Here is a 21,522-nt window from a genome sequence, read left to right as displayed (position 1 = left end):
CTTAATAATATTCTTTCAGATATTCAATAACTCACAAGGCTGACATAAGAGAGAGTACTAAGTAATAATTTTAAATGACAGCTTGTTTTGTTTTCATTCTTAAATAAACAATTGTTCAAAATCCAAATCAAATAACTCTTTGGCTCTGTTGGCTTTAAACGTGGTATTTTTTGTTTTAGTAAAGTAAAAGCAATACTGTTTGACCTTCAGAGTTTAAGTTATGTCAACAGAAGCATTTAGCTGTAAAATTTCCTGAAAAAAAATTCTATTTTCTATGTAAGTAAAATATTACTTACAAGGAAGCAAAAGGTAGTGACGGTTCTTTATATATAAATTCTGCTGCACCCCTGATGTAGGGGTGGTAGTGGTCTTCAATAAACAGGAACAGGACCACAATGAGACTGAGCATGATCAAGTGACCCACAGTCCTTGCTCAGATGTTAATTGTGAATGGGTAACTACAAACATAAGACAATGCTCTGCAAAGTAAGTTATAGGATCATCCTAGTTCTAATGGTAGGGTCCAGACTAGAGGGATGGAGATTAAATAGCCAATTACTCGGTAATACAGTTGTAACCCCTCATCTTTATATGTACATGCAACATTGATGCATGTATAAAATGGGCGGGGACTGGATTACGCTGCCATGTCTGCCAGCTTGTCTGTTTTGACCTTTCTGCAGATTCTGCTGGTCAGAATAATGTCTGTAGTATCTTTATGAATACAGGTTCTTCCTTTATACACAGCAGGCTATTTTGTTCTTCTAAGTGTTTCTCAGCTCAAGTACTTTTAATTTTATGGACTTCAATTCCCAGAATTCCCCAGCCATCATGCCAGGAAGCTGAAATCCATACAGCTTAATGTTTTTGAGGTTGATAAACATTAAACTAACTTATAATCGTGGTGGGTTGTAGTTTGGAGTCTCAGGAGGGAGGGGCTCTTTCTCAGAAGGCAAAGAGACAGCAGAACTTGGAATGTCTGGTAGGCAGGTCCCCGAAGAGGGACCCTCCCTAGTAATTCACAGAATATATGTAATAGTTATGCAAAGACTGAAGACTGAAAGATTCTGTTTGTAGGTAAGCAATAAATAACTACTCAGAAAGTAACTCCATGTGTCATTCTTGGTTCTGTGGGCTGACATTATTTTTAAAGGTTACTTGCCTTTGATTTGTTTTGTTTTTCTTAAACTATTTTTTTTCTTTTGAGGCGAGGCCTTTTCTTTTAGCTTCTCTACTTTATATTTTGGTAGACTGATGTTTTATGAAAGGTTGTGTTCCCCCAATTGTTATTTCGTGAAAGCATCCACAGGTCTCTCATATTTGGACCTTATCCTTATTTATCTACAGCAAATAAGTGTACATTCCGAAGTAGAAACAGTTACCTTGCAATAAGGTACAATAAGTACAAATCTGTTTTGAGATAGCTGTAATAAATATACAAAGAGCTTCTTGACAAACATTGGTCCTCACAACAGTCTTACAATATGAGGCTCTGCTATTCCAGTTTTTAGAGGAAAGAACTAATGTGGAAGGTAACATTTTGTCACAAGTTGAATTCGTGACTAAACAGAAATTTGAAACGAGAATTCTGTCCATTTAGAGAGAACAGGAGGAGTGGCCAGGGAGGAAAGCCATTACCAAGACAAGAGTCAGATTCACTGTTTTGGTGTTTTATATTTTGATATGCATTTTACATGCTGTTTTTGTGAATCTTTATGCACAAATGCTGTATTCTGTTACGCCATATGAAATAACAATAAGTCAGATAAAAGAGAGTTGAGTCCAGGCTAGAAATGTAACTTGAGAAGACATCTCAGACAAGATCCTCCCTCGTTCTTATAAAAAAGGAGGGAAGGAGAAAACACATTGAGACTTGCAAAATGCTGCTACTATATATCTACAGTTAAAAGAGTCTTAGCACACATAAGGCTGGTCTACCTTTAAGAGTTGACATCTATAGTCAGAATTTTCTTTTCCCTTCTGACACTAAAGACAACTAACTGTTCTCTTTTTACACTAGGAAAGGAGAAGGAAGATAGAGAATGTGCTCAAGAGAGAAAGTTTGGAGGAGGAATAGCTCAGTGTATGACTGAGTAAGCCTGGCTGCTTCAACTTTACAAAGATGTGCTTAGTTGGCATCAGGGTATATGTATCTGTGTGTATCTCTCTCTTTCTCTTTCTCTCTTTCTGTGTGTGTGTGTATGTGTGTGTGTCTTTGATATATCCTGAAGAAATTCAAACACCCAATTTTTCTTACCTAGATTCTCTATCAGTTTCTCCAGTGATCGCATTTTTCTTAAAATGACATCTAGCCTCCCCCCCTTTTTTTTTAAATCCAAAAGATAGTAAGGAATAGCAGAGACTTCCTTGTTCCCAATGTGGCTGACACAGATCATGCATCCCTCCTGTATTGTTTCTATCTGCTTATTGCCACTGAAGATCTCATTATTTCTTCCCAAAGGATAGAAAAAAACAGTATTACAAATATTTTTGTGCCAAAAAATATATATATAAAAATATCTAAAGAGCATGGTACTCTGAGCCCATGCTGGGACTCTGATTCAGCCATGAGTCAGAACAGCAAGCGTTGCTTGCTGCATTAGAATGTAGCCCTGCCGCAGAATCCTTTCCAGTTATTATACAAGCTGACACCGATAGCGTGGTCAGCTCCACAGCCATAATTACAGCCCATACAGATCCTCCCAAGGTAAGCTAAAGGAAGCCACTCATCCTTTATGAATCATGTAACTTCGGACTTCACAGATGTACAGTTACCAGGCCAAAGGCTCTCTAATATGCCCTCCATCCAATCTGCATAAACTACCAAGTAGAATAAAACCCTATATGCTACTCCAACACACTTTCACTACAGTTAAAAGCACAGGTGCATTAATAAGCAGCTAAGATCCTATTACATTCATCAACTATCAAAATATAGACTATTTAAAAATCTAAGCATTGATACTAGGAGGGAAAAAAACCCCACAACCATTAAAATTTAATGTGCAGTAAGACACCATGAGAGATATTTAATCAGAGCCTCCAATAGACAATCTCCCTCCTGGGTCACCAGTCTTCTGGTTCCTGAGCCGCCAAACAGACTGGAGCATTTACTTATAAGAACTATCTATCCCAATGGTGGCGAACCTATGGCACAGGTGCAAGAGGCAGCACTCGGAGCCTTCTCTGTGGGCACATGTGCCGTTGCCCCAGCCTTGCCTCCACCCGCGATCCCCTCCTCACCAGCAGCCTCCCTGGAGGAGAGTCGCCCCTGACCGTGGCCCACACGGAGCAGCGCAGCCAAGGACATGGCAGCCAGGCAGCGTAGACAAGACTCTGCCCTCATGCCCCAACGTGCACAGTTGATGCTGAAGGCGTGGCCGCCATGGCACCGCTGGGCTGCCTGGACGATCTGCAGCGGGCCCTGGAGGCGATGAGTGGCCCTGCGGGCAGGCAGGGTGAGGTGGAGCGGGGGCGGGGCAGGGGGTGGGGCGGGGCGGGGGGTGGAGCAGTTTTTGGGCACTCGGTCTTTAAAAGGTTCGCCATCACTGATCTATCCAAACCATTTTTTCCTTAGTTTTAGCTTGTCTGACTTTATCTAACATTAATTCTCCAGCCCAGTTTTCCACTAAACCTCATCCTCTGTCTCTTTGATTATGTTCTACCAAATCTAATACTCAACTCCAACTTCTGCCTGATCATAGCTATTGACCTTTGAACACATCCCTAGCTTGTGTTTAACCAGTCTCCTGCCTTTCCTTAATCTGATTAACATTTCTCTGTAACTGACTGGGATCCTTTGGAATTTCCTAACAAAGCTAAGCCATATATTTAAAATCAATGCCACAGGCAATAATATGTGATCTCCCTATCCCCCTATTTTCATAACATATATCTAAGAACTAAAACAGAGAAAGACACCAATCTCTCCTCACACAGAAGTGGCAAGTCAGTATCTTGAAAGATTCTCTGGTGATTTGATATAATCACCAACATACTCATCTCATTATTCTATTGTGAAGACATAGGCCGACTGCCACGCTCTAGCAATTTTCTATGCACATTTTCAAATACAAGTCTGGAAATAGCACTGGAAATGCTCCATATACTGTACTACAAAGATTGCAAAAACTATGTAATAGCCTACAGCTGCCCCCTTCCACCACTTGGATCTTTATTGGCTCATTATGAGAGTATTCTTGTTTTGGTCATAGGTGCACAAACCCTGGAAATGAGCTAACATTAATCAAGGCAATCTCTTCTTGCAACCTTCATGTACAGTTATAACAATCGCCTCAGAAGAAGTCAGCAACATGGCCCCTTACCTTCCACAATAAGCCATACATGCTGTGATTCTTCTTTCTTCCCATTGGTCTCCACTTGGCACCAATATTTTCCAGAATCTGTCCGATCTACAGACTTCAAGCTAGAGAGTTTGAAAGGGGAATATAAAATGGTAAATAACACTGTATACGAACAAAAATTTGTAGATATAAAATATCTCTCAATTCTTTTGTTTTTCCAGAAATTTTTAATTTGTGACAAGTTGAAAAATGTAGCCTTTTTAGTGTTATTGTTTTCCCCCACCCCGAACATTTTAAAAAGGAAGAAAGGGAACTGCATCAATGAAATAAATGAAACATTTTTTATGTGTGTGCCTTCAAGTCAGTTTTGACTTTTGGCAACTGTCCAGACTAGGCCCTGTAGTTTTCTTGGCAAGATTTCAGAAGTAGTTTGTCATTGCTTGATTCCTAGGCTGTGAGAAATTGATTGGCCCAAGATCATCCAGTTAGCTAAGACTAGGACTAGGGCTCATAGTCTTCATTTCTAGCCTGATGTCTTAGCTACTACATCAAACTGGATCTCAAAATAAAATCTAGTCAATTACTATCTCCTCTGACTAGCAGATTCTACCTGGAAGACATTTCCGGCTTAGCCATCTAGACTAAAATTGCCAAGTGTTAAACTTGCAACCATTTTGCAAACAAGCCGTTTTCATTGCCACTGAATTAATCATATAACATTGTAAGCTGCCCAGAATCACCTTGTGGCTGAGATGGGTGGCAAAAAAACACATAAACAAAGTTGTTCCCCTTCAGGTGGTTTCACCCAAAAATGTTTCTGTGAATAGATCAGAAAGCAGAGGGAGCTTTTTGGAGAAGGGCATTAGCTAAGCAATTATCCCTTGGAACTATGCAGCAGTGATAGAACTATGTTCTAGAACAGCCTTCCCTAACACAGCTTCCAAGTGTTGATTATGCTGGTCAGAAATTATGGGATCCCAAAACATTTAGGGACATTTGGTTGGGGAAATTTTCTCTAGAAACAAAAACACTGCAATGAATGAAGTGGAAGATTTTTTTTCAATAGGGTTTAGGAAAAATTGGCACCAATGGAAGATAAGTAATAATCTAGGATTACTGCCCACATGAATTAACTGTGCAATTCCTGTCTGAAGATTTTGAGAAAGTTAAATCATTCATTGGTTCCAGGAAGTCTGATGTTGCCAAACTATCCAGCCCTAAACCTGAAATATGCAGAGAGAGCAAATATGTTTGTTTTACAAGAGTGAACGGGACACAGCAAATGTTCCTTCATAAAAGACATTACTTAAGGATCTGTGATTTTTTGAACTTACTCAGCATAGCTCAAATTTAATAAGCTCCAAACAAACTAATCATTTTCTTATTATAATGCCTTTGGGAGTATAACTCATTTCACTGGGATGAGATACAGCCATGGATGTCCACAGGAGATACAAGGGGTGGTGGTGGTGAGGCAAGGCAATAAATGATGAAGCACGCGTGATGTCATGATGCAAATACTGTGACTTATATACTTGTCTCAGATGTCAGGTAAATAATAACAACATTTAGGAAATGCATCATTTCAATTCGTTGTAGAAGCTGTTAGGGGCGACATCTTAAAAACCTGATCCAAGAGAAATATTCTACTCTCAGCTATTAATTCGCATGGTAATATATATCATTTTCTCTCGGAGCTCAGGTGGATTTTCCTGGGCAGCTGCCTTCATTTTATCCATGCCACAATAACCCAGTAAAGTAGGCTGAACCAAGAGAAAGTGAGTGGTCAAAAAAAAAATGTGCCAGAATTTCCATGATTGAGGATGGATTTAGATCTGAATCTCCCCAGCCCTAGTTCAATGCCTTATCCACCACTCAGCACTAGCTCTTAAAATTATCAAACTTTCTACTAGGGACAGTGTCCAGCTTTGTAATAACTAAACCCATATTCTGGACATTAAGACAGGAAGTCTACTCTCATATTTAGGTTTCCCTAATTTTCCTATTAATTTGCTGTCTGCCCTGCCCTGACCTTCCATATAGTATTATTCAACCAACGTAACCCGAAGTCTCCAATGCAGACTTTAGTTAGGATTGCCTGAGGTGCAAACGTTAACGCTTGTCACTGTAGAACACTGAAATATTAATTTCCTGCAAACACTGAGATATCAGTTTCATTACAGAAGCACAATAAAATTTCAAGGGCTCTGCTGACAATTTACAAATCTCAAGAAACTATTTATTCGGAAGGCTTCAAAGGGGATATTTCCAGATAGCTTCTTCTCAAGTACATCTGGCAAAAGCACCAGGAAAACTGGTTCAAGTTTTTTTATACACATACACAGAAGCACACTAAGCATCTTTTCTGTGTTTTATATCAACTGTCTGAAGTATTGCATGCTTGGCTTAAAGTAAATGATGGAGTAAATACACTGGGACATTACTTGTGGGAGATGACTAAGGCTTGGTTTGTATGACACATCTTTTTCTCTCAACAGAACCCAGATTTGATCTAAGAAGTACAGCCTGAATTAAACTCTCTCCTTTTAATCAAAGTCAAGGAGAAAAGAGTGTGAAGGGGAAAAAAAGAACAATGTCAAGGAAATGTTTACTTATATCTCAGAAGCAAATTCTCTTTCATGCATTCTTAGAGTTGGAGGGAAATGAAAGTTTTTTTCTGGATTCCTTAGCTAACAAAGCTAAGAGGTTGGGAATGGACAATTCAATGTCAATTTGCATTCTTGCACTGTAATATTCTGCCTCTCTATTACTTATAAAAATGACCCCTTATTTCATGTATGAATCCAGGATGTAAAAAACAAGACCCCTGGTTTAAAAATACACACAGTAAGTAGCAGCACTCACACAACTGGGTCTGGGTTTAGAAGTTAAGTAGGGCTAGGCCTGGTTAGAACTCGGGTGGGAGACTGCCAGGAAAACTGCTGTGTTTAGTCAAACTGGGAAATTAAAAAGTAGCCCCAGAGAAGGGCATGCAAAGCTGCATTTCTCCTGTTGCCAAGAAAACTGCATCTATAGATCCACCTTTATCTTTATTTTCATGTATTTGCAAAACATATTCTGTTTCCAGTGATTGCAATAGGTCAGTGGTGGCGAACCTATGGCACGGGTGCCAGAGGCGGCACTCGGAGCCCTCTCTGTGGGCACACATGCCGTTGCCCCAGCCTTGCCTCTGCCGTGATCCCCTCTTCACCAGCAGCCCCCTGGAGGAGAGTCATCCCCGAGCATGGCCCATGCGGAGCAGCGCAGCCAAGGACATGGCAGCCAGGCAGCATAGACAAGACTCTGCCCTCACGCGCCATCGCGCACAGTTGATGCTGCGGGGCGTGGGCAGAGGGTGTGGCCACCAGGGTGCTGCTGGGCTGCCTGGGCGATCTGCGGCGAGCCCTGGAGGTGGTGAGTGGTCCTGTGGGCAGGCAGGGTGAGGCGAAGCCGGGGCGGGGCAGGGGCGGGGCAGGGGGTGGAGCAGGGCAGGGCCAGTTTTTGGGCACTTGGTCTCTAAAAGGTTCGCCATCACTGCAATAGGTTATCCATAGCCACAAATGTGCTACAGGTAAGTTGTCTGGCACCCACCAAACCGTCTATCTTATCAAAACATTTTTGTTTCTTCCTTTCTTAAATTCCTAGGCCTGCAAGTGCCATCAAGAAATTCTAATAAATGGAAAGGATGAGTGGTACAGAAAAGAAAAAGATTGGGTGGTTGACAGAGAGATGGTACTGTGCAGTTTTACCAGTTGGACGTATTTCAAATGGGCTTCTTAAGACCAGGTTGCAAAAATAGTTTTCCTTAGGCCACAGAGATAAATAAAAGCTCCAAAAGCTCCTTTTTTCTGATTCCAAGGATATCTGCAGTGTGTGTGTGTGTGTGTGTGTGTGTGTGTGTGTGTGTGTTGTAAAAGTCATAATGGCAGTAGCAGCCATGCAATCAAAGCTCTGTGGGTTGTAACTATCATCTTGACTTTTCTGATATCTCCCCTTCTCATGGAAGTCCCAGTATGTCCCTGGAGTCCCTCTACCATAATTTTGAAAAACAGTAGCACCATTTGTTCCAAAGGTGCTTTTTCAAGAGGCAACTATACTTTCTTGTTTTTCTTTGAAGATGTCAGAGCTGAAGAAGGTCCTTGGATGAGAAGCAAAAGGTCTTCAAACAAACAAAAAAAAAAACAAGGAAGTCCAGTTGCCTCTTGAAAAACCACTTCGGGACAACCATGACCTGGATGACTGAGAATCTCTATAGACAGTAACACCATTTACCATTATTTTGCTACAGGCACAAATCCCCTAAAATAAGCTTAACAAACCAACAAAAAACAAAGAGGCTTTCCTCTCCTACAACAAAGAGAGAAATTGAAAATCCACCCACTTAGCATTCTCACAGTAGTTGTGTCTCTCCAAAATGCAGTCCTTAAAAAGCTGCTCACTGTTGCCTATAGCAAATAATTCTCACTCAGGCTCAGGCTGTCGTATGGGAGGAGGGGGCAATTATATTGAACTTGTTCAATATGTGTCATGAGCATTGCTACTAAATAATGAATGCATAGTGCCTTAAGCATTTCAGTAGTATGTACAAATGTTATAAATTCTTAGCAACAAAAGTGGGGAAGGAACTAGAAAGCATGAAAAGTTTAGATCAGTGTTTGTAATCTTGGCAACATCAAGATTTGTAGACTTCAACTTCCAGAATTCCATATCGGATGTGAAAGTCTGCCCATCTTAGAGTTGGCTACGATTCATGAGATATTAAGCAAATAAAGAATAAATCCAGGAAACAAATTGCCCAGTTGGATATTTTGCCTGGTGCCTTTGGCTCAACCTAAATTATTTCATGGGACCGCTATGAAAATAAATAAGGGAGGACGAGAGAATCACAAATGCCCTTCCCCAGATACAATGTTCCACAAAAAATGTAAAAATAAACTAATCTTTAATATTAGCATCAATCATACATTGATCTAACATATCCTGTTCTATATGTCATTCTTACCTGAGGAAGCCTATCCAGTGTTCTTCATTTACTGGAATGTACACCTGGTCTATACCCTGCACCACAGCTCCATCCTTGATCCACAGCATCTCCGGTTCTTCCATTCCCTCCAGGCTACAATTCAGCTTCACTGGCTGCCCCTGGGACACAGTCAGTTTGATTGGCATTCCAACCCCTTTTGCTTCTGGAAAGAAGAAAGGAAAGGTTGGGAATACAGCAGATCAATCAAGGTTACTGATCTGTAGGGTAACACAGTCAAAGAACTAAATGCACAACCACTCCAATGCACCTCATCTGAAGCTTTTTATAGATATTGGGATAATTACAGGATAGGAACACTGAATTTCCAGTTAGGAAATAGCAAAGGAGAATAAAACTATGCAGGACTTCTTCAACAATGTGCCAATTTGAAAATCAGCAGGGTGAAGCCCAGTAGCAATTTTGCAGCAGTACACGCAGATGAAGTAGGTATCCTGGCAAGAGTGCATAGTTAATGCTTTTGAAATAATTATTCTCAGAACAATAGAAAAATTCCACCCAAATTCCCTCTGGATGCTTTTTGACTCCCAGGTAATATTCATTCTTTAAAGAAAGCACTATTCCTATTGGAAGGAAAAAAATCATTCACATAGAAGGTCATTCAGTTCATAGCGTCTCTTAATTGCAAAGGCTTTTAAACTGTGTGAAAACTCTATGGATAGAAAAGTATGATTGAATGCTTAGCCCTGAAAGGAAACCAGCCACTTTCAGAACATGTTTCTCTCTCTCCTTTTCTCTTTCTTCTCCCCCCCCCCCACACCCCATGTGTAGTGAGGAATTAGTTGAACCAGTAGCCAGGCAACCCCCAAACTCAGGATGCATGCCAAATGCTGATCTCATCTCTCTTTGGAAAGGTGTCACTAATTCATTTGCAGGTGGTGACATTTCTCCATTTTCTATTGGAATAAATGTATTCTTCAGGATATGTTTCAGGGCCATCAGACACTTTTAAAGCCACTGGAGGAGACCATGAACACGTATAAGGAAGACTTTTAACAGACCACATATTCTGAAGTGTAGTGTATTAAGCATTGGTGAAAAAGATGAAAATATACTGCTTGGAAGAAAATAAATTAGATGATAACTAAGCTTCAAGACAGAAGAGATTTCAGCCACTAGACTATTGCCTGTCATTATTAGATCCTTGGTAGCTTTATATTATCTTGGTTACTTTTGGAACTATTTTGTATAAGATGATATAACTGAACAATGTTAATTTTTTTTATACTTCAGGCATACTGATGGCAAAAATATGATAGATAATAATAATAATAACAATAACAACAATATATTTTTAAATAAATCCAAATGATTGTAATTCCATTCTATTTAGCAGTGCATAGTTATTAACATACTCCAATAAATTCTTCAAATTGTATCGAGTGGAATGGTAAGTCTTAGAATCAGTCCAACTGCTCTTGGGATGATGGAAAAGAAATAATTACATAAATATAGTGTGACCTTTGCACCAGTGGAATTCTACTAGCAGAAAAATATAGAATACAGAATAACAGAGTTGGAAGGCACCTTGAAGATCTTCTAGTCTAACCCCTTGCTTAAACAGGAGACTGTATACAATTCAGGACAAATGGCTGTCTAATCCCTTCTTAAAACCTCTACAGTTAAATTCATTCTATACTTTAAGAATAGCCCATCTGAGATAAAAGAATTTTAAAATCTATATTTATGTGAATGCCACTCAAATTTCAAATCATGACCTTCTAAATCCAATAACCTTCTATTTTTTAACAACATCCACTTTTCGTTCAAATCAAACAGCAGGCTGCAAAATATAGTTTCAAATCTGCTAGGCCCAAATTTCCTTTTTCCTTCACATCTTGTAATACCTTATATTTAACTCATTTTTTTTCCCCCTTGCCATACAAATTTAGATATATCCTTCTGTCATTGTTTAAATGCTACATCAGGTATTGTCTGAAACAAAAATAACATTCTAGATAAAATATTCATCTTAGTCACAGAAATTCTATCTAACAATAACAATTGTAACTGATCCCATCTTAACATGTCTTTTTGACTTCATTAACTTAACAATTATTTTGAAATAAGATAACATTCATATTTGTCATAGTTATGCTGAATATTTTACCTTCTTCTCAATCTTAAAAGCTGTTTTATTCCTCAATTCTATTTGATCTTGTATCTTCATATTTTTAGTTAACATCTCTGTCTTCTATTAACCTTGAAACCTACTAGTCACTAAAATTCTTTCAATCTATTTTTAATTTACTCAATTTCTTTTAAGGAATCTGCCAAAACCAAATCTTCTACAAAAATTGTCAACTTGTTGTATACCTTTAGTTGATATTTCAAAAACTAAAATAAACAAAACAGAGACTGTGGGCAACTTTGTCTTGTATCTTTTTGTATCTCACATGGTTGGTTAATTCTCCATTAACTATAGGCACTCAAATATTGGAAGACTGCTATCATGTCAGACCTAGTCTTCTCTTTGTTAGACTAAACATACCCAGTTCCTGCAACCATTCATCATATGTTTTAGCCTTCACCCTCTAATCATCTTTGTTGCTCTTCTCTGCATTCTTTCCAGAGTCTCAGCATCTTTTTTGTATCGCTGTGATCAAAACTGGATGCAGTATTCCAAATGTGGTTTTACCAAAGCAGCATAAAGTGATACTAGTCTTTTATGTGGCTTTGATACTATCTCTGTACTGATGTAACCTAGGACTGTATTGACTTTTTTGGCAGTGCAGCACACCCCTGGCTCATATTTAAATGATTGTCCACTAGGATTCCTAGATCCCTCTCAGGGTTACTGCTGTTGAGCCACGTACTACCTGTTCTATATCTGTGCCTTTGGTTTTTTTGCCTGTGTGAAACCTTACATTTCTCACCACTGAACTGCATTTTGCTAGATAGGGCCCAGTGTTCAAGTCTGTCAAGATCCTTCTGGATCTCGAGCCAATCTTCTAAAGTATTGGCTATTCCCTTCAGCTTGGTGTCATCTGCAAATTTATAAACTTATATTAACTTGCCTCCAACATTCATATCTCCTAAAACTTTGAACAAAAAAATCCAGTTCAAATTATCAAAAGTGCCATGATCTAAGAAAATGCTTGCCCTGCTAATATTGGTGGCAGTTTTCTCCTTGGAAGTGTATTTCTTTATTAAACAAATTTACATGGTCACCCAATTCAAACATGGTGACTCTGACTGGCTTACAACATTTAAAATTCATTGTATACAAAAACCTGAAATCCCCACTCCCCTTTGATTAGAGCAGTGGTGGCGAACCTATGGCACGGGTGCCAGAGGTGGCACTCGGAGCCCTCTCTGTGGGCACACATGCCGTTGTCCCAGCCTTGCCTCCGCCCGCGACCCCCTCCTCACCAGCAGCCTCCCTGGAGGAGAGTCGCCCCTGAGCGTGGTCCATGCGGAGCAGCGCAGCCAAGGACATGGCAGCGACTCTGCCCTCACGCCCCAACATGCACAGTTGATGCTGCGGGGTTTGGGCAGAGGGCGTGGCCGCCATGGTGCTTCTGGGCTGCCTAGGCGATCTGCGGCGGGCCCTGGAGGTGGTGAGTGGCCCTCCGGGCAGGCAGGGTGGGGCGGGGCAGGGGGTGGGGCAGGGGTGGGGTCAGTTTTTGGGCACTTGGTCTCTAAAAGGTTCGGCATCACTGGATTAGAGTATTGTTTTCTGCTTGATTGTTTTGGCTGGTATTAATCCTTGCTCATTTGGGTGTTGGCTGCTGGAGAGAATGTGTTCTCCAGTTTCTCTCCAACAGCCAACACCCCAAAAAGGAGAAACCACACTAAAATGGAAGAGCAAGCTACTGTATATAAACAGGGAGCAAACCCCATACTCACTAGCACTGATGATGTTACCTAGTTGAGTAATGAAATGTCTGCAAGCAAACAACCAAATTCAGAAAACACCGAGGACTCGCCATTCAACCCTGAGCGATATATATTCTCTTCTATTGGAAGCAATAATATCTTCCATCAAGCATTTAGTTAAACATTTCCATTTAACCAATATTAAAATTTTAATTTAATCAATATTATTTTTTTCTGGTTCCTATTGGGATATAAATCAAAAATAAAGTAAAGTAAAGTAAAGTAAAGTTTATATCTGAATTTGAATTTTCTTTTCAGTTGTAAGGCTCTTTGATTGCCAAATGGATTGCAAGGAAGTGTATAAAGAGGGAGGGATGAGGAAGGAAGGAAGGAAGGAAGGAAGGAAGGAAGGAAGGAAGGAAGGAAGGAGGGAGGGAGGGAGGGAGGGAGGGAGGGAAGGAGGAAGGAACTACATTATAGCTTAACATCTGTAGCATATTCTATCAAAATTTTCCAACTACTGTCCAGAACATTTTTGCTGAAGTTCTAACAACATGGCATGCTACAAAGTTTAGCACTGACTACATGGTAAGATTTGGCAGAGAGCCTTTTTAATTATGATACCTGAGTTGCAGATTGCTTTCTGCAGAAATGTGCACCAGGCAACCACATTATAGTTCTTCCAGTGCAAAATGGAATTTAATACTCCCAGTTTTTTCAACCATAAAACCTTTTAGGGGTTTTAAAATGCTTTGTACTAATCTCCTGTTGTAGTTATTTTATATTGCAGCCAGTTTCGCTCTTTTTCAGTTCATATTTGTATTTTATTTCATATATTGCTTTATGTTATTTTACTATAGTATTGTAAATTGTTTAAAGTATATTGGTATGCAATATAAATACATTAAATAAAAATTAAAAAATCACACACTTGTGTAACTAAGGAACCTCTGCAGAATAAAAGCATTTTGTTCTATTATGGATTTCTAACTTGCTTAACAGCCAGTAAAACCAGTAGTTCCCATGCCATTTTCTTTGTAATGTTTTCTTTGTTGTTCGTTTAACTTAAGTAAATTGCTAAGAGCAGTGAAGGTGGCAAAATATACAACATTTAGACACAGCACTTTTTTGTACTGGGCTAAGGAATTAATCACACACTCGGAAACATGCTCTAACCCCTTATTATTTAATTCAACAAATTAGATTAAATTATGTGTGTTTATGCATGTGGGCATGTGGCAGAAAACATCCTCCCTCTCAGTGTGCATCATTTTGAAGCAATAGAGCTCTGTGCTACTTGCTCTGTGACCATGCCATACATACACAAAGTGGCCTTATAAAATGACAGTCTTATGAAATAAAGGCAATATTTTGCAATAACAAAACCGCTCAGCTTTTCAGCAATCCACTTGCTAAAACATAATCATGAACAAATACAGCTATCTTTGCAGACAACTTCAGATTTAAGTCACCGTTCTTGCTGAAATCTTAAGTAAGCAAAGTGTATTTCACATTTGAAGGAGAGCCCTGCACAAAGAACAAAAAGAAAAAAGGAAAAATAAAATTCAGTATATTTTTGGCTTTTGATTATGAGAAATGAATAACCTCTTAAGGCAGTGATGGCAAACCTTTTAGAGACCGAGTGCCCAAAAACTGGCCCCACCCCCACTCCACCCCCATCTGCGCCCCCCCCATCTCCCACCCCACCTGCCCGCAGGGCCACTCACCACCTCCAGGGCCCACCGCTGCAGATCGCCCAGGCAGCCCAGCAGCGCTATGGCAGTCACGACCTCTGCCCACGCCCTGCAGCACCAACTGTGCACGATGGGGTGTGAGGGCAGAGTCTTGTCTACGCTGCCTGGCTGCCATGTCCTTGGCTGTGCAGCTCTGCGAGGGCCACGCTCAGGGGCGACTCTCCTTCAGGGGGGCTGCTGGAGAGGAGGGGGTTGTGGGGGGAGACAAGGCTGGGGCAACGGCACGTGTGCCCACAGAGAGGGCTCTGAGTGCCGCCTCTGGCACCCGTGCCATAGGTTCGCCACCACTGTCTTAAGGCATAGGTAATTTTGGAAAAATTATAGGGTATGTATATATTTTCTATGGAAAAACACAGCATTCATTCACATGCGTGCATGTGTGGACACACAACTGTTGCTTAACTGAAGCATGGTCAATAATGTATCATTACAGTGTAATGATTATAGAAATAAGAAGTTACTCTCAGTTAGCAGCAACTTAACAATTCTTTTGCATTCAAGGATCTTTAATTCTAAACCTAAAATAAAATAAAAGCTGCCTAAATGGTTGGGTGTAGGTATGAGAAATACACAAAAGAAGTTGCACAATGCAATGAACTCCCTACCAGTTTCACTCTTGCCAACCTTGATTCCTATTGGCCTAATCATCAGTAAACCACTATTCTCTCTCAAAGTAGGAAAGAAATTTCAGTTTACTTATGCAGCTATCAGCTAAATATAACTAATAACTACCAAAGGCCTTCTAGATGTCTTTGCAGTGTAGCATATTAACTTTCTGTTTCTGCAAACACTGTCTACTGATAGCAAGTACTGGGATTCTTAAGAGGGGGGGGGAAAGAAAATAGAAATGTATGTTTATCAGAGGAATATTCCCCTAATTCCCATTGTATTAGGTGCCAGATATATATAACTGCAATGTAGGTTTGCTTGAATTTGGAACAGGCATCTTTTACCTAGGTCAGGGGTAGGCAACCTTGGCTCTTTTATGACTCGTGGACTTCAACTCCCAGAATTCCTGAGCCAGCCATGGAATTCTGGGAGTTGAAGTCCACGAGTCATAAAAGAACCAAGGTTGCCTACCCCTGACCTAAGTCATCATGCTATACTGCAAATATAATTCCCAGAATTCTGAAAAGGATATTGTGACCACATCAATGGTATATCAGGCTGGGGAAAGCTGACTTGGAAAGTATTTCAAAGTTGATGACTCCATGCTACAGATGTAAAACTGATCAGCCTGCTTGTACAGTGAGAGTTTTTGCTAATCTCACACATTATCAGTGGCAACTAAAACTGTTGGACACTTCTTAGTCAAAAAGATGCATGGTTCAAGTTCTTACATTTAGAGGAATCTCAAAAACCTCAGCATTTTCAACATGCTCTCGTAGTGACTCTAATTAGTCTATCTATCTATCTATCTATCTATCTATCTATCTATCTATCTATCTATCTATCTATCTATCTATCTATCTATCTATCTATCATGTATATTCCGCCTTTATTATTTTTATAGATAACTCAAGTCAGCAAATACATAAAATGCTCCTTCTCCTATTTTCTGCACAACAATCTTGTACACAAGGCAGGTTATGCTGACAGAGAATGACTGGCCCAAATTCACCCAGCCAGCTGTTGTTCTAAGGTGGGACTAGAACTCACAGTCTCCTGGTTTCTAGCCCGATGCCTTAACCACTACACAGATTGTGCTACCCAAAAGAGGTACAACTGAGGACTGCAGTTACAGAGTCCATAGATATGGAAGGATCTCCATGCTTTCCAGATACTATGATCTAGGTCTGCAAGTAAGATAAGATCCACATTAATTCTCAAAAATATTTTCCCAGTAGAAAATATCCAGGATGGTTTCTGACCCACAAACTTAAATTATGCCAAAGAATCAACATTACTGCTTTCCTTTCAGATTGATTTTTTATTTTTTAAAAAAAATTCTATTTATGTCCACTTCTTATTTTCTGCCCACAGATTATTTTGACTCAGTACTGACATCAGCCTTCAGTCAGTCACACTAACCAGCTAATTTTGGAAACTGGTAACAGATGGATCCAACCTGGAATAATTAGTTCATGACCCAGTGACAACATTTATGGTTTCAAACTGCAATAATTCACCAATACAGTGGGAGAGTGAGGGCTTATAATAATAGAATTGCTCCCTAAATAAATGACTTCCAAATTTTAACCTGTTCTGAATTAGAAAACAAAATATTAATTTCAATAATTTTACAAGTGTCACTGATTCATTGGAAAATCTATTTGTGCATTTGTGATATTGCAGTAGAGATCTTGATATAACATTATTTCTATCAGTATTTCACAAAAACATTAATGAGGCATATAAAGGGTGATGTATAGACATCCAAGTCCTACAAAACATTGTGTCAGTGGTATATTTATTATCACTTGTAGAAGAAGTAAACAGTTTTTTTAACCTCCTGTCTCTCCATAAAGATGAATGCCTGGGATAAAGTCACAGAGAGAAAAAAGGATAGCCTTATGTTCAAGAGCTGTAGCCAATATTCAATTATGGAAATATAAATAGAGCTGCCAAAGACCTCAAATATGTTTATGATGTTGACGCAATAAAGAAGTACTAAAATAGCCAACGATTCTTATTCTAATAGATGGCAGGCCAAGACATTTTGCTGCCTGAGATATAACGCCAAAGCATGCTTGCAACTTCCCATAGACCTTAACCAGCCATAGTGCCTGAAGTCATTATTTTGGTACATGGACAGAAAACTCCACAAGTATCTTTCCCTTCTGCCATACCGGTAAAACATACAATAAAAACCAACAAGTCACTGTCCTTTTACCATCCACAACTTAATCTACCTGGGACAGCTGCCTGAGGAACCTATGGCATTCCAGGTGTTGATGAACTACAACTCTCAATACCCTGGTGGACTGGTGCAACAACTGGAATTACATTTCCAAACTACTGGAGAGTCACAGATTACCCACACTGACTTGATGATAGAACCTGGTTTTAAGGGCAAACACTTAAATATATTTTACGCTAAATATCTGTGAATGAACATTCACGTAGATTGTGACTTTTTCAACCTTCATGTGTGCTAATCCACTCAAATCCTCACTTAAAACCTCTACAAAGATAATGAGGCCATCCTGCAGGGACCATAAGAGCGTCTTATTGGACATTTCATTTAGAACTGGCTGAATCCATCCAATTAGGAAGCCTTTAATGGGAAGGATCTCCACAGGAGTGAAGTCCTAACTCTCCCAAGGACTCTTCAAATAATATTAGAATTGGAGAATTGGGAAAACAGGCAATGGAGTGGAATGGAAGAATCAAATTCTTGGCATGCAAACTGTTAGTTCAACTTGACATGTACAAAGATGGGCATGAAATCACTATTATCAACAAAAAAATAACAAAAAAAAAAAATAACACCAGCTTTTAAACAAATATAAACAACGAAATACATTTTCCTTCAGTTTTATCATTTGTTTCAGCTCCAACGAGGAAAGATGCAGGCCAGTCTCACAGCACTGGGAGTAGATGGGAAAATCATTGTAACTACTGCGCTTACCCCGGGGCAGCAGGGAGAGCTTATCTGCTGGAAGTCCCTTCGGAGGAAGAAGAAAACTATACACGGGAGTTTACTATTCGCCACTATCGCAAATCTACTTGGGTTTGTTTGTTTGTTTGTTTGTTTGTTTTTAAAGAAGGGATGTCGGGACAGGAGCGCCCGAAGGCGAAGGGATCCCACTCCAAAGCAACCCGAGACCCGGTTGTGCCGCTTCATCCACTCGGTTGCAGAACAGAAGTGACCCATAGCCCAACAAGAAACTCGAACCGGGAGCACACCCACCTGGGAAACGTAAAATCCAGCGGGCGGGCGGGTGTGACAGGGGCAAGAACCGGTAAAAATCAAGTCGAGAGTCTTAACCGAGAGGGAACTCGGAGGAGCGGCATCTCCTTACCTGTTACAGCCCTGAAGTCCCGCGAAAACAGAGCCCATAGTGCCGGCAACAGCAACAGGAGTCCCCGCATCTGCATAGTCTGCTTCATCTCCATCTCTTCCCCTTCATCGTCTTTATCACCATCCTCCTAGCGACCTCCAAAGCGGTTGTCTCGCCTCGGTCCCCCAAATGTTAACGACGGGGAGGAAAGCGAGGGGGGAGGAAAAGGAAGAAAGGGAGAACGGGCAGGCGGCAAAGCAATAAGGGGGGGGGGGAAAGGGGAAAGGGAAACCAACGACGCCCCTTCCTTGAAAGAAAAGCTGGCGGTCCGCGCCCCCTCGAGCTGGGCGCGAAGAAGGGCTCGGCGCCCACGCGATCGCGCACGGCAAGCTAGGAAAAGAAGCGGCTGGAGATGGCAGCGCCAGGCACCCCACCAGCGCTTGGCTCGGCCGGCGGCTCTGCTCTCTTTCCCTGAGCTTGCGATCGCCAAGTCGGGAAGGTCCCCCCCTGCCGGCCTCCCTCCCGCAGTGCACAGAGTGCATCGGGCCGCCGAGCCCGCAGAGTTGAGCTTGGCCCCGACGCGGAGCTCCCTCCTTCGGCCGCCGCGACTTCCTCCTGCGAGTCTTTGGACTCGGCTTCTTGCTTCTCCCTCCAGGAAATGGCGCTTTCAGGAGGCCACAGCTCTCCTTCTCATGACATCACCGGCTTCATGAATATTAATCCGTCGACGGCTGATCCTATTGCTTTCCCGAACTTTGTTGTTTTATTCTCCCGCGAAGTGGAAAATAACAGGCCTGCGGCAGAATCAACGTGGTTTTCCCGCGAAGAGAGCCGTTTTCAAGGAGAGGGGAAGGCGCGGATGCGACCTCTCTGTTTTTTTTTTTTTTGCGCGCAGGTTAGTCAGCGAGCCGCAGTTTCTACTCAAGGAGGAGCTCATCCCAAATCAAAGAGGGTCGTGATTTGAAGAGAGAGAGAGAGAGAGAGAGAGAACGCAGAAAGGTCTATGTCAGAAGCGGACAAATAATGAAGGATAACCCTTGATCAATCCTCATCTATAGAAGGACGCCAGTAGATCAATGCATCCGCCCTTAATAAATAATGTTTACAAAGGCATACAGCATCGATGTGGATTTTCCAGTAAAAATCCAACAGTGAGAATTTAGTCTCTTCTTTCTTTTTCTTTTTAACAGATTTTACGTTTTATATTCAGTTTTTATCAGACGTTCTTCACAGAATATTTTCCATGGAACCAAAGCCTTGCATTCAGTTTCACTGGACATTGTGAAATAAGTGAATGTGGGAAATTCTTCATTGTGGACATTATACAGAATGTATGGTTCAGATATTTTATTTATTTTGTTTAGCTAACTTGTTTGAGCTCAGTTTTGCTTCAGGTCCTCATGGCAGCTGCATACTATTTCTTACTCCAAGACTATTTCTATAGCAAAAACCTTGCAAGTTAAGGTGGACTAAGTATAGGGATTGGCCCAAAGTTATTAAACTAAATGCGGACTTGAACCAGTCTCCTCAGTCCTGTGTGATATCCTACCTTGTAATTAGGACCATCGACCAATCGGCATTATGTCTAACTAAGTTGGGGAATCTGAGTTATAGACTCTTTCTCATAGACCATCTTGGAGGTTCTACCTTGTAAAACTTACATTTTTACTACATTTAGTTGGTGTTTATGGGAGGAAGTAAATTTGCTTCTTGCTTGTTTGTACTGTGAATATCTATGTAAGGTTGTTATGTTTGGATTGCCTTGTTCAGTGGAAATTCATCCAAAATGTCAGTACCTTTTACTGGAAATTAAAGCCAACAGAGAAAAACAAGAATTGGGTTATCATCTTTTGGTTGCAAATTGGGCAGCAGAGAGATGTAGTAACTCTTAACTCTATGTTGCTTAACTGGTTGCACAGTAACTGGAGAAAAAGGAGTGTGTAACTGTACATTCCCTAGTTCTCTGTGTACGGCTGGCCCAAGATATCTGGCTGCCTGAGGTATGGCCAATTATTTTGATACAAAATATGAGAAAATATCACAACAGCCTCTCCTGCCAGTAATACCATAATAATAAATTACATAATATTTGCTGTTGCTTCACAGCTGTCCAAATATAGTGGGTCACTTCACATTGTCCAAATTAGATCCATAAAGAGCTATGTACCAATAGTATAATAATAGTATAAAAAACTAAGAGATAATAAGAAATAGTAAAACCCAGTAAAATATGTAAATATCAGCATTAACAAATTAATTATCAGTCAATTGCAAAAGGCAGCTTTACTCGGAACAGCTTACATCCTGTGATGATATCTGTAAGACCATCAAACATCCATATCTGCCTATCCCTTGGGAAGGATTCCATAAGTGGACAAAAATGCCAAAATCCAGTCTGAACATCTGGCTGACTGTGTGATGAACAGTAATAATAATAAAGAAGATATTTTTTCTGAATATTGTAATCAATAAACAATTGCCAAACTCTAAGACAGTGATGGCAAACTTTTTAGAGACCGAGTGCCCAAACTGCAACCCAAAACCCACTTATCCATCGTCGAGTGCCGGGTGGGTGTGGCCCATTGGCTGGGTGTGGCCCATTGGGTGGGCGTGGCCCATTGGGTGGGCGTGGCTGCGGTGGTAACAGCAGACTGGGTAGG

General features: G+C 40.6%; 1 protein-coding gene across 1 annotated transcript in view; it reads right to left on the bottom strand.

Moving 5' to 3' along the window:
* The window catches only part of TYRO3 (TYRO3 protein tyrosine kinase), a 63,662-nt gene extending 44,639 nt beyond the window's left edge, over positions 1-19,023 (bottom strand). Inside the window, exons 1-6 of the mRNA XM_029284130.1 lie at positions 18,891-19,023; positions 17,825-17,834; positions 14,405-14,420; positions 12,162-12,169; positions 9,307-9,487; positions 4,326-4,426 (exon numbers count right to left, since the gene is read on the bottom strand). Of these exons, the coding sequence (XP_029139963.1) occupies positions 4,326-4,426; positions 9,307-9,487; positions 12,162-12,169; positions 14,405-14,420; positions 17,825-17,834; positions 18,891-18,977 (403 nt within the window). The 5' untranslated portion in view covers positions 18,978-19,023. The remainder of the gene's footprint in view (positions 1-4,325; positions 4,427-9,306; positions 9,488-12,161; positions 12,170-14,404; positions 14,421-17,824; positions 17,835-18,890) is intronic.
* Positions 19,024-21,522: the final 2,499 nt, after the last annotated feature.

This window comes from Protobothrops mucrosquamatus, unplaced genomic scaffold, assembly GCF_001527695.2.
Source record: "Protobothrops mucrosquamatus isolate PMUCROS unplaced genomic scaffold, P.Mucros_1.0 scaffold387, whole genome shotgun sequence".
In the NCBI taxonomy this organism is placed as follows: Eukaryota; Metazoa; Chordata; class Lepidosauria; order Squamata; family Viperidae; genus Protobothrops; species Protobothrops mucrosquamatus.
This window is presented reverse-complemented; position numbering and strand designations above follow the sequence as displayed.